Consider the following 14,200-nt stretch of genomic DNA (forward strand, 5'->3'; position numbering starts at 1 on the left):
TGAGCTGAAAAAAAGATATGGTTGAGTTTGCTGAGTATTTCACAGGAGGAAACTGAGGCTGGGTGAGAGGAGCTGTAATCAGATTTCAGGGCTCCTGACTCCCAAGTGCACTACCACCATTATGCTTTGTTTCCTTTGCCAAGACTCCAGCCCCAAGGTCTCCCAAACAGAGACTTCCGGAAACAGTTTCCAACTGGCTTCTTTCTGGAATTTTTTCCTTGACAGACTGCGCATGCCCACAGTCTGTCTCTCTCTCTCTCTCTCTCTCTCTCTCTCTCTCTCTCACGCAAACGCACACACGCACACGCACACACACTCTTCCCCTCTCCAGCCTGGGCAGCAGACCACAAACTGGCTGTCTCAGAATGCTAGGGCTGTCGCCAGCTCTCTGAGGACTCCCTCTGCAGCCCATATGATCGAGGTCCTGGGGCCAGGTGGCTGTGGGCCTCCCAGAGTGGGAACATGACTCCAAGGCACCTCAGGTCCTGGGGACAGGCGAGGTCAGGGGCTTCAAGCACTTACATGTTGGTTAGAGGCTATCCAGCAAGGACTTGCCAAGTTCTCTTTATAATGAGACAATCTGCCGGTGGCAGGGCAGATGCTGGACTTAATGACCACTCTGTCCGTTACCACGGTCCATGTACCCCGTCTGGCCTCCAGTGCCATAAGTACCTGAGAATGACCGTAAACTTCTGATCCTTTTGCCTCCACCTACGAAGCTGGGGTTTTTGTTTTTGTTTTGTTTTTTCAAGACAGGGTTTCTCTGTGTAGCCTTGGCTGTCCTGGACTTGCTTTGTAGACCAGGCTGGCCTCGAACTCACAGCGATCCACCTGCCTCTGCCTCCTGAATGCTGGGATTAAAGGCGTGTGCCTCCACACCCGGCTCACCTACCAAGTTCTGAGACTGTGAGTGTGAGACTACCACTCCTGGCTTCCCTACTTTCTTCCCCATAAGAAAATCAGAGACAAGGCCTTCTTCACGTGGCACAAGGCTGAAGAAAGAGGCCTCTCTCTCTCTCTCTCTCTCTCTCTCTCTCTCTCTCTCTCTCTCTCTCACTTCGTGAAGAATGAGGATCTCTAAGGGGGAAACTACAGCTTCTGCATCTTGGCTTCTGGGGACCACGGACACAGCTGGCCCTCGGACCTCTGGGCAGTGTGGGTGGAACCCACTGTGCCGCAAAGGCAAGCACGATGGGTCCAGGAAGGACAGACGGAACTCTCTGAAAAGAGCCTTGGAACTAGGGCAACCATGGCTGAGCCTCTTCTTTCCTCAGCTGAGCATGCACTGTCAGCCTTCTGTTGGAGCTGTGGTCAGCCCCCATACACCAACATACAGGCCAGCGCCTCCAGGAGGCCGCTACCCACCTCTCTCGGATATCTGCGGTCACCCAGGAGTGCCTGGAGAGCAAATGGAAATTCAGATCTGGAGCATACCTATCACGCGTAGACCTTCCTGCCGGTGGCCCTGGCCCAGACTATCAACTCTTTTTTAACATTTCTTTACCTCTCAGACCTCTGGCATTTGATCACATCCCTCCATCTCTGCTGATCGATTTTGCTCATCAGAGCGGGACTGCTTCCTCTCCACATCTATAGCCGCCTAACCTCTCACCCACTTCCCGGTCCTTTCAAACCACCGGGGAATCTAGATGGAAAATCATCTTTTCCAATCACAGCTTGTCAGGTCAGCCCCAAGAAGGCAGCCAGGAAAGCCTGGTTTGGCCACCTGCCACCCAGTGCCTGCCACATCCTTCCCTCTGGCTCTGTCCACTCCAGCCTGATGTCCCTCAGGTCCCTGATGCCCTGTTCTTACTCACCTTGGAACCAGTCTGTGCTCACTATCTTCCTCCCCCAGCTCTCACATGACGGGTTCCAGCACATCCCTCAGTTGTGACAGACTAGCTGGGGCCAGCTTAGCTTCTGATGTCCTAGCTCCTTATGACACTGTATTTCCTCACTGTCCTCTGTGCAGGACAGCACATTTGGTTCTGTTGTCATTATTTTGTTTTGTTTTTGAGAGAGGAGGTTGGCCTAAAATTGATAGACAGAGGATGACCTTGAACTCCTGACTTTCTGTCCTTCTGGCTGTCCTGGACTTGCTTGGTAGACCTGACTGGCCTAGAACTGGCACCATGCCAGTTACTGCAGCGCTGGGGTGTTAAGCCCAGGACTACCTGTCAAGCCCCAAAGACACATTTGAAAGCGCAGAGTCTCTAGCCAACTATGAGGCCCTTGAGGACAAGAGCCAAGTTTCTGCTCAGGATGGTTTCCACAGACCAGCACGGGGACCTGGCACACACCAAACATGTTTAAGGAACACTTGTTGGGTGACTGAGTACCTAAGAACTAGAACGCAGACAGGGAAACCATTAAGTTCAATAAACCCTCAAGGTCAAAGAGCAGCCTTGGAACTCTGGCTCCATCCTGCCAGGTGGGAAGGACTGCCCTGGCTCTCCGGACAGCAACTTGGCACCTGTGTTGGTGTGATCCCAGCACGCCGGAGGTGAGTCACAGGACATGGTGTCTGGCTAGGAAGGGCACTGAGCTCTCCAGCATACCTGCCGTTGTGAGCCACAGGGGGGGTGTCTCTCCTTCCTCTCCTCTCTTCTTAAGCTCTCGCAACACTCCTAGGAGGCCTGGCTAGCTCGAGAGCCTCGTGGTATACACACCAGGCCAGAGCAAAGCGGAGAGGCTCAAGAGCAAAGGTTAACCATTCCTGGGTTGTCCAGCATGCATGGGATCCTGGGTTCAATTCCCAGGGGCCCTAGTCCCAGAACCACATAAAAACAGGCATGGGCAGTCAAGATGGCTCAGCAGAAAAAGGTGCTTACTGCCAAACGTGACAGTCTGGATTTGAACCCCATCCCAAGGATTTTCGAAATGAAAGGAGAGAACAGAATCCAAGCTGCCCTCTGACCTCCTCATGTATATTGTAGCAAGCTCAAGTCAGACACACACACACACACACACACACACACACACACACACACACACTAGGTGGTGCATGGTTGTGTGATCCTAGAACTCAGGAGGTGAAGGGAAAAAAAAAATCAGAAGTCCAGGTCAGGGCCAGGCATTGGTGGCATACGCCTTTAATCCTGGCACTCAGGAAGCAGAGACAGGCAAATATCTGAGTTTGAGACTAGCCTGGTCTACATAGTGAGTTCCAGGCCAGCCAGGGCTACATAGTAAGACCATTTGAAATTAAAAAAAAAAAAAAAAAATCCACGAACAAAAAGTTAAGTACTAGAAGCCAGAGGCCAGGTTTAGAGGCCATGAACAAGTCGCTTTCTAAACTGTGCTTTTTCCCTGGATTTAAGATGGGGCTAATAATGCTGGGTGGTGATGGTATACACCTTTAATCCCAGACAGGTGAATCTCTGAATTCAAGGCCAGCCTGGTCTACAAAGCAAGTCCAGGACAGCCAGGGCTACCCAGAGAAACCCTGTCTTGAAAAACCAAACCAAAACCAAAACCAAAAAAAAAAAAAACCAAAACAAAACAAAAAAACCAAAAACCAAAAAACAAACAAACAAAAAACCTTGTGAGATCTTGGAAGCGCAAGAGCAAACAGAACAACAAACTCGAACGGCCCCAGAGTGTGCTTTGCACTTCGTGGAACGTCATAAATATTTGCTGAATAATGAATGAAAGATATTTCCAAATAAGTTTGGAAGCCTCTTTTCTGGAAATATTCCCTCTTCTGCATAAATATTAGGTTTGGATTCATGCAAAATAAGTTATGCCAATTAATCAATTTACTCATCCCATCATACACACTTGGAAGGAAGACTTTTTGAAATTAAAATGCACATATGCAAAACAACCTGGCAGGGCCCCGAGGAGCGAGTGTGGTAGTGGAGGGGAGACGCTGTGTAAACTGTGAAGCCCGGGAACAAATGCTAGCTGTCCTCATTACTCACTTGTTTACAGCTTGCTTGGCCCTGAAATCTCTGGCTTAACCTGAAAGAGAAAAGTGGGCAACTTTCCAAAATTCCAGGGCTAGGCCACAAAGTCCCCAGATGGAGAGGTCTGAGCAGAGCCCTGAGCAGCCGACCTCCTTCAGCCTTCCCCCTCCGTGTCCACTCTCACAGCCACGTTTACTGTGCAGTCAACCAAACTACGGTGTGCCAGGCAAGACCTCTGCGCTGGGTAGGTAAACACGGCATCTGTTGTCTGCATGGGCCAAGGCAGGTCATATATAAGAGTAAGTGGGCCAGATGGCAGTGGAGGGAAACTGAGGCATATAACCAGAACTTGTTACACCAGTCTAGCGGCCCTTGGCATTTTGCAAACTCACTGTTGCCTGTTGCTAGAGCCAGCTTCCTCCCTTTCCCTGATGAAGGGCCAAAACTCCAGATTTTCATGTGGAATTTCTTGATTTTTTTTTTTTTTTCTAAATACTGGCAACTAATTAAAAAAAAAAAAAACTGTTTAGCACACTAGGTGGGCCAAGTACACATGTGCACAGGCGGGATTCATCCAGTAGCTGCCACACCATTGTCAACTCAGCTCCCACCTTTGCCAAGTCTCCTGAAACTTGTCCCAGACCCACGTCCGTGACTCTTAGGGGCTCAGAGGACCCAGAGGAGGTTGGCTGCAGGCTGGACTCACCCTCTTCTGTAGAGGTTCCTCGGCCCTCCTTGGTTGCGCAGCAGCCATTCTCCACAGCTCTGGAGGATTCTGGTGGAGTCTCGGTTCCTTCTCCTTCGGCTGGGGCCCCACCCTTCTGCCCTGCAGCTGGGCTCCCCTCCTCAGGTTGGGGTTCACCCCGCTGCTTCTCCAAGTCTCCATTGGGTAGCAGATCTGAGGGACCCGAGTTCTGGGCCATAGGCTGAGACTTGGTGGTCACTGCAGGGTCCTTGGGGGTGTCGCTGCTTTCCACCTGGAAGGTAAAAACAAAGGTAAGGATTAGACCTGTGAAGGCTTAAGGGATTTGTGGAAGCCAAGCAGGTGGGCCAGCGTGGTCCTACCACCCCAGGGAGACCCCACTGCACCACACCTCATTAACACTCTGGCTTCTAAACAAATGATCCTGCAGCTTGGGATAGTAGAGAGCTTGTCTGGCCAGCATGAAGCCCTGGGCTCAGTACCCAGTGCTGTGTAAAGCAGGCACACCTGCGACCTCAGCACTCTCCAGGCAGAAGCAGGGCATCAGAAGCGCAAGCTCATCCACAGCTACACACTGAGTCTGAGGATGGACAGGTCAGGGCTGTCTGAGACCCTACCTTAAAAAAACTAAAAGCAGGCCTGGCAAGATGGCTCCACAGGTAAAGGTGCTTGCTATTCAAGCCTGGGTACCTGAGTTCAATTCCCACAGTGGAGAGAACCCACTTTGTGAAGTTGTCCTCTGACCTCCAACACACACACACACACACACACCACACAGATGAACATAATAAATAAATAAAAACATAACGAGAAATAAAAACAAAACAAAAATGTTCCTCATGCTCCATCATTGATACTGGACCCTTCCTCAGAAAATTTGAATGCTGGGGTCGGAAAGACCGCTCAGCATTTAAGGGCACTGCCTGCTCTTCCAGAGGTCCTGAGTTCAATTCCCGGGCAACCACATGGTGACTCACAACCACCTATAATGAGATCTGGTGCCCTCTTCTGGCATCCAGGTGTACATGCAGGTAGAGCACTCATACCTAAAAATAAGTAAATATTAAAAAAGATGAAAACAAAATGAATGTCCCAAGTAGTCTCCAGCCTGTGCAGCAACTACCCTGGGCACAGGACTGCCTAGAAAGACAACAGGCTGCTCCATCCCCTGGGGGCTGAGGTTAGAGCCTGGCTCCAACTGGTAGAAACCAAACCAGGGACCTCTCTGACTGTCCTAACATGTCCTGGAACCCCATTTCCCTTTTAGTATCTCTCAGCTTCCCTGGGAATCAAGGGAGGAACCTGAGGCTCCTGAAGAATTTTTTTCATTTACCTACTGTCCTCTGCTTTGAAAGACAAGGCACCAGGGAGCTTGCACTCTTGCCCCCTCCCTCCTCCCTCCCCCACACCACATCTATTCTTGCTCTTTGGAGGCAGGTGGTCAGAGCATCTTGGAAGACGGGAGGTGCTTGGTTCAGGGTCTGCAGCTTCACGGGTACAAGGGTGTCTATGTGCAGCAATCCTGCAGTTGCAAAATGCTCAGGGTCAGGAAGTGCAGACAGGGGCAGAGCTGGCTCACCAAGGTGCACGTGAGACATGAGCTGGTCACGGTGGCATGTGCCAGGAGTCCCGGCATTTGGAAGGCAGGGACAAATGGCTCAGGGGCTCAAGTCTACCCTTAGCTACACAGTGAGTTTGGGGCCACCCTACCTACATGAGACCCAGTCTCAAAAACCAAGTCAAACGAAAAGAAGGCTACTTTCCACATGTCAGGTCGGTGGCAATGCTTACTCCATGGATAATTCACCTCAGCCTTTTGTTGTTCCTTCTTTTACATGGTCCATGCTGGCCTTGAACCCATGTGGGTAAGGATGACCCTGAACTCTCCTGCCTTTGCCTCTTGAGTGGTATGCTCCACATACAGGCATGTTATTATCACCTTGCCCAGATTTTTTTTTTAAAGATTTATTTATTTATTACATATACAGTGCTCTGCCTGCATGTACACCTGCACACCAGAAGAGGGAACCAGATCTCACAATAGATGGTTGCTGGGAATTGAACTCAGGACTCTGGAAGAGCAGACGGTGCTCTTAACCACTGAGCCATCTCTCCAGCCCCAGATTTTTTTTTTTTTTAACTTTATTTATTTGTTAAATATACAGTGTTCTGCCTGCATATGTGCCTACACACCAGAAGAGGGCACCAGATCTCATTCTAGATGGTTGTGAGCCACCATGTGGTTGCTGGGAATTGAACCCACGACCTCTGGAAGAGCAGCTCTTAACCTCTGAGCCATCTCTCCAGCCTCCGACTTTCAAGACAGGGTTTCTTTATGTAACTGCTCTGGCTGTCCTGGAACTTACTCTATAGACCAGGCTGGCCTCAAACTCACAGAGACCCATCTCCCTCTGTCTCCCAAGTGCTGGGGGATTCAAGGCGTGCACCACCATGCCTGGTGACTTTTTTTCTATTATATAAGTAGTGGGCAAGGTGCAGTGGCAAAGAGGCGAGGACAGTCCTAGGCCAGCCAGGACAACATGGTGAGAGTGTCTCAACAAAACAAAATAGGGCTGGAGAGATGAGTTCAATTCCCAGCAACCACACGGTGGCTCATAACCATCTGTAATATGATCTGATGCCCTCTTCTGGCCTGCAGATGTACATGCAGGCAGAGCACTGTATACACTGTATATTTATAATAAAAAATAAATAAAATCTTTAAAAACAAAACAAAATAAATATGTAAATTTAATTAGTAATAAAACTCAGACATACATTATACATTTTTGTGTGACAGGGTCACATTTAGCCCAGGCTGGCCTCAAACTCACTATGTAGCTAGGGATCACCTTGAACTCCTGATCCTCCTGCCTCTACCACCCGAGTGCTGCGATTACAGGCATGTGCCAACAGATCCAGTTTCTGTGGTGTTGGGAACTGAACTCAGAGTCTTGTACTTCTAGGCAAGTACTCTACCCGCTAAGCCTAATCTTCAGCCCCATGACTTTTTGTTTGTTTGTTTGTTTGTTTGTTGTGAGGCAGGGTTTCTCTGTGTAGCTCTGGCTGTCCAGGACTTGCTTTGTAGACCAGAATTCACAGTGATCTGCCTGTCTCTGCCTCTCGAGTGCTGGGATTAAAGGCATGTGCCACCACGCCCGGCCTACACTGCTCTTAACTTCTAAGCCATCTCTCCAGCCCTGTTTGTTTTTCAAGAGAAGGTTTCTCAGCTGTCCGGAACTTGCTCTGTATATTAAGCTGGCCTCAAACTCACACAGATCCTCCTGCCTCTGCCTCCCAGTGTTGGGATTACAGGTGTATGCCACCAAGCCTGGCTATAAATTTTGTTTTGTTTTATGTTTTGTTTTTGAGGCAGGGTTTCTCTGTATAGCCTTGGTTATCCTGAACTCACTTTGCAGACCAGGTTGGCCTCCAACTCACAGAGATCCACCTGCCTCTGCTTCCCCGAGTGCTGGGATTACAGGCATGCACCACTGCACCTGGCTCATAAAATGTTTTTTAAAAATAAAATAAAACAAAGTTTTCATATAGCCTAGGCTAGCTTCAAACAAGCTATGTCTCTGAGGGTGGCCTTGAACTCCTGATCCTCCTGCCAAGTCCTGGGATAGCAAGCATGTGCCAAAGAGCTAGGCTTCCTTTTTAGACTTTTCACAGTCACATGTAAGTTATGCATTTATCCACATATTCACACACAGAGCCAGATCCAAGATCGTGTTTTATCATGCTGCCCAGAAGGTTCTACAACTCACTTCTCCCCTGACAAGTACAGTGGCATCTCTCCACACCCATGCATATGGCTCTGCCTCCTTCTTAGCGGATGCTCTGTGACTCACACCAACGGTGGGTACTGAGCTCATCTGCATCCTGCTGAAGTGAGCCCCATCTCTTCCAGTTCCCTATAGCTAGGCATATCTGTAGGGAAGTCCCAGGAGGATTGGCTGGGCGAAGTATAGAGAGCAATGCCAAACTCCCTTCAAAAAGGCGGCAGCAAGCACCAGCACACAGCCGCCACTTCAGGTCTGGGATGGGAACTGTGAGACCACCGCTATCTGGTAGGGAACCCAGAGGGGTGGCAAACAGGGACCAAGGCCTTGGGAGAGAACAGCAAACCTAGTGTCCGCCGACTGTGCCGCCTCCTGAGGAGCCCGGCAGCTGTGGCCTCCCAGGCCTCCCAGTCTGTGCTTCAGGCAGTTCATCTGAGAAGGAGAAAAGGGCGAGAAGCTGCAGTGCTGCATGCCTCAGCAGCTGTGGGGTCCAGGAGGCTGCAGCGTGAAGAGGAAGAGCCTGCTGGGGTGCGGGGAGGGGGGGGGGGGAGGCTTCCATAGGCCTTGCCAGACTGTTGGGCAAGAGGAGCAAACAGACCACCCACTCACTTTCAGCAACGCCCCCCCCCCCCCCCACCATCCCTGAAGCCACATGTCGATCCACCTCAGGACTGAAACTGCACCTTGCACCTTTCTTGTCTCAGTCTGTCACTCAGCAAGGCTGAGGCGAGTCACGCATGAGAGAAGGGCCTAGTCACACAGTCTCACAATCACGCTGCACAGGCGCTCTCCCACCAGCCTAGCCAGGAGGACCCCTCTGCAGTAGCATTGGATACACCCAGAGATGGGAGCCAGAACACAGGTGGGTGAGGGGACAGGAATCTACCACACAGCTCTAAGTCTAGGAGTAGCCCAATGGCTGAAAGGTCCACCTCTTCTCATTGGCCCACACCACCCTCCCCACCCCCTTCTGGTGCTGAGAATTAAACCCAGAGCCTTCCTAGAGTGTATTACTCAAATCCTATCTATGAGCTCTATCCCCAGCCCCGCTACGGCCATCGAGCTCTCTTCCTAACCACCCAGACCCTCTACTGCTTGACTCTGGTTCCTATATTGTTTTGTTTTGAGATTGGTTCTTACATAGTCCGGGCTAGCCTCACCTAGTCCAGGCTAGCCTCAAACTCCTGATCCTCGCCTCTCTACCACTTGCCTTCCTGAGTGCTGGGATTACAAGTGCGCACTACCACACTCCATTTATATTAATGCTGGGGGTGGGACTGTGGGCTTTGGGCACGCCAGGCAAGCATTCTGCGCACTGAGCTTCAGCCCGCCATTCTATTTCCCTTTCTGGTTCTGATAAGTGATGAGTCAGCCACTGACCTGAGGTTCAAGTGAACTCATGACTCCTAACACCATAGCCAGCCCCTGCTTCTCCTTGTCCCTGGGCTGAGCATGGCCCTTCCCTAGGGCTCTTGGGACCTGGGTAACTGGGCAGAGTAAATCACCCACAGGAGCTACCCTGAGGAAGGAATCTGCTCTGCAGCCAATGCACTGAGGTAGCTTTCCAGTTTCTGCGGAGGAGCTGGGGGCTCACGAAAAGGGGCATTTTGAGCAGCCAGACCTGCATGGCTACACTGCGCTCCCTCCTCGGCCCTGGCCCTATGGGCTCCTGGACTCTTGGAACACAGGGGCCTGGTTTGAGCCAGTTGGATATATCACAGAGTAGGACCCCAACAGCACTCCATAAATATTCTCAACAGCTTTGTTAACGACAATGACTAGGTTAAAAGTGCACACACCCTGTGCATAAGCCCAGAGGGAGCTCTGGCCCCACTGCCATGTCTGATGAAAGCGTCTCACTAGCTATTTCTGTTTACTTTACTTTTGACAGTGCCTCTGAAGAAGACAGCACAGCCCTGCGACAGATAATCCACTGGTCACTGCTGGCCATCTTAGGAGGTGCTGAGCACAGTTGCGGGAGACAGCATCAGAGGGGCAACAGCAGCCGCCAGTACCCCTTCTCCTCCTCTGTAGAATTGGGGGGTGCGAGGAACAACACTCTGAAGATTGTGACCCTAAGATCCCAGATTTCAAACTTGGTCCCTTTGCCACTGTCTGCCACCCCACCCACCATGCCTCATTCTGGTCGATGTGGACAGGTGCTGGGCTCAACCTTGCCCTGAGGACCAGCGCAGGCCACTGTGGCCTTCACCTCTAGGAGTTCTCAGTTTGCTGACCTTTGTCCACCTGCCAGGAAAGACCTCATCTCCGTCTCCAGACAACTTTCCCCTGCTTCCCGCTGCCCAGCGTCTCCTCAGTGCCTGTTTCATGCAGTCCATTCTGATCAGAGTCCACGGTGGCTTCTGGCCAGGGAAACACCACTGCTCCCCTCGGGACACTTGGCAAGGCAGTTGGAGATCAGTTTGGGGTCACATGTCACATACTGGCAGCTAGTGGATACAGGTCAAGGATGCTATTGCACGCCCTACTGTCTACCACATCTGGCCTTAAGGAATTTTTTTTTTTAAACAACAACAACAACAACAACAAATCTGTGGTAGCTGGCTGTGGTGATCCAGACCTGGTCCCAGTACTTGGGAGACTGACATAGAGGATTGCTACAAGTTCAAGGCCAGGTCCTGGCTACGTAGGGAAACCCTGTCTCAAAAAATAAACAAAATAATCCCCCAGATCTAGGACAAAGCATATATAGAATTTGTCATTTTAACCATTTTGAAGTATACATCAACTACATTCACGTTCTGTGACCATCATCACCCCACACAGAAGTCCTCCACCGCTGAAACAGCTATTCTACATTCCTGTCTTCCCAGGAACAACAGGCGAATCCTCAGCCTATGCCCAGCTCCCACAGCCCTCACCACACAGATGGCAGAGGTGCAGTCCACGGTGGCCTCCCCTCCCCCACCCCATGGCCGGCCACACTGCTCACAGAGACCCCACACTCTCACTCTAGCATTCTCCATGCTGGACCTCATGGCTTGTTTACTGTATGCTTCCCTCTGGACTGTGGGCTCCGCCTTATTTATCTATTCCTTTCTCCACCCCAGCTCCCTCCCTAGCACCCAGCAAAGGACCTGGCATCCATTCTCTTATAAAACCAATAAACTTAATTATCCTGAGGCTCCTGAGGCAATACGTGCAGTCCTAGCTCGTCTGAGGAAGATGGCTCCAAGGCCGGCCTCGGCTCACACGCATCTCTCATACTCCTAAGCAAAGCTCCCAGGATGACCAAGTGCAGGAGAGACATCTGAGGGACAGCTGCCTCCCTGGCTCAGTCTCCCTCACAGGAAAGGAAGCATGAAAAGAAGGGCAGCCCCCAGCTCGAGAGGGGGGGGACCAGGGGTCAATCAAGGAGCCTTCTGCAACTAGACTCTAACCACTTTGAAGCCCCCTGATCCCCACCCCTTACTCTGACCCATCCTGCCCCAGGTGAGGCCATGCCTCTCAAAGCAAAGTGTCACCATCCCCTTGTGGGACATTGTTAGAATTCTTTGTTGTAACTGTGTTTAACATAAAAGCCCTCAATCCAGGTCTATAAGAGAAGAAGCAAAAGATACTGGAGCAATGGAGTCTGAGCACCGAGGTGCTCGCCTGGTGGAGAGGGAGAGGCGAGGCACACTCTTCCGTTTCCACACTAGCCACTTCCGCCAGGAGCCACTGAGACCTCCTTCTGCTCTCTTAGGGCCTGCTGTTGTGCCTTCAAGCCTTCAGCAGTGCCCAGCCATCCAGGAACCCTGGTCAGTCATGGGCCCAGACCAAGGTTCATCTCAGCTACACAGAAGAGTCACTGGCCAACTGCCTAGGTGGTGGCTGAGTCACCCCAATGCAAGGAGCGAAGGAAACCAAAGTGCATCAACTTAGGGCCTTTCCTAACTCCCTACATTGTCCTGCAAGCCCACCGAAGGCTGACCAAGCCTGAGGTCTTCCAGGTTGACTCTGGTTTCAGGAATCCATTGAACAGGTAAGAAGGCAGCCCTGCCCAGGGAAGAGCTGGCACTGGGCCATAGCAGCCACCCTCAGCCCTTTCTGCAGCCCTCTCCTGATCTGCAATCAGAAAGCCCATCCCATGCTCTTCCATAAGAGGTTCCCAAGGCTCCCCTGGCTCAGCCTTCCTGGAATAAATGGAGCCCTGTGCCACATCTTTGGAACCAGGCCCCCCACTGCTCCAGGAGAGCAGCCGAAGGAGGCAGCAGTGTGGCCAAGTCCTCCCAGGCTCTCCTCATCAGCTCAGCCTGGCTCTGCTGCTTCCCCAGAGACCTTTCCTGGTGTGGACTCAGCTAAGTAATAACTACCAGGCTATCGCAGCCATAAAGAGGTGTGAGGACAGGCCAACCCAGTGACAAACCATTCCAGCAAGGATACCTGTCTACCTGCAGGAGGGCCTAGCCGGGCTCTCTGAAGTCAACTGCAAAGGGTTTTGGGGTGGGGCTGGAGATATGGCAAAGTGGTTAGAGCACTCGTTACTCTTTCAGAAGACCTGGATTCAGTTCCTAAGACCCACATGGTGGCTTGCAACCACCTATATAACCCCAATCCCAGGGGAACCAATACTCTTTTGTGGCATCCCCGGACACCAGGCACATATGTGGTACACAGACATATATGCAGGCAAAACACTCATATACATAAAATAAAATAAAAAGCAAAATGTAAAAGGGCTTCAGAGGAAATTAAAAGATCCTTTGAAGGAATCATTGTATGTAGGGCAGCCATGTATTGAAGGAATTTCCTTTTAAAAAACACTTCTGGGGCTGGAGAGATGGCTCAGAGGTTAAGAGCACTGGTGGTTCTTCCAAAGGTCCTAAGTTCAATTCCCAGCAACCACTAATAGTGGCTCACAACCATCTATAATGAGATCTGGTACCCAATTCTGGCATGCAGGCACACATGCAGGCAGAACAACTGTATACATAATAAATAAATCTTAAAAAAAAAAAAAAAAAAAAAACAACTCTTCTGTGGGATAGAAAGATGACTGAGCAGATAAGAGCACTAACTGTTCTTCCACAGGAGCCAGGTTCAATTCCCAGGACTCACATGGTGGTTCACATGCGTCTTAACCCTAGACCAAGGGAATGTGATACTCTCTCCTGGTGTATGCAGCACCAGTAACGCATGTGTTACCTCATGCAGGCAAGGCACCCAGATGCAGAAAATAAATAACATAGAAAAATAAAAGCATCCACTGGGCACGGTGATGCATGCCTGTCATCCCAGGACTCAGAGAGGCAGAGGCAGGTGGATCTCTGTGAGTTCAAGGTCAGCCTGGTCTACAAAGTGAGTTCAGGACAGCCAGGGCTACACAGAGAAACCCTGTCTCAAAAAAACAAAAACAAAAACAAAAAAAAAAAAAGGAAATTAAAAAAAAAAAAAGCAAGCAAGTGGTGTCTCAGGTGTCCCCTTTAGGCTCAGTGCTGTGGCCATCCTATCCCACATAGTGTGACTCCTGAGCCTTTGTCACTCTCTGGAGAGCCATAGTCTGCTTAATGTGTTCAGCTAGCATCATCGCCTGATCGTGCTCACTCACTTGCCCTTCCCAGGATTCCCAGCTCGCTGATGGCGGAAAGAGCTGCCATGTGTTGCATCTGTTGCTTTTCTTGCTGGAAAAATACCTGACAAAAGCAGCTAAGGAAGGCAAGGCTCATTCCAGGGTACCATCCGCCATGGCTTCAGGAGCTGGAGGCAGCCGGCCACCTTGCATCCCAGCCAGGGAGCAGAGAGGGATGCTGGTGCCCTGCTGGCTTTCTCCTCCTCATCCCGTTTAGGATCTCAGCCCCTGT

The 14,200-nt window shown here is 50.8% G+C and overlaps 1 protein-coding gene across 1 annotated transcript in view; it reads right to left on the minus strand.

Annotated features, from left to right (window-relative positions):
* The window catches only part of Dnmt3a (DNA methyltransferase 3 alpha), a gene marked incomplete at its 5' end in the record, with an annotated part of 75,424 nt that overhangs the window by 39,008 nt on the left and 22,216 nt on the right, over positions 1 to 14,200 (minus strand). The window contains one exon of the mRNA XM_051154585.1: positions 4,615 to 4,885. Coding sequence (XP_051010542.1) covers positions 4,615 to 4,885 — 271 coding nt within the window. The remainder of the gene's footprint in view (positions 1 to 4,614; positions 4,886 to 14,200) is intronic.

This window comes from Acomys russatus, chromosome 1 (assembly GCF_903995435.1).
Source record: "Acomys russatus chromosome 1, mAcoRus1.1, whole genome shotgun sequence".
NCBI classification, from domain to species: domain Eukaryota; kingdom Metazoa; phylum Chordata; class Mammalia; order Rodentia; family Muridae; genus Acomys; species Acomys russatus.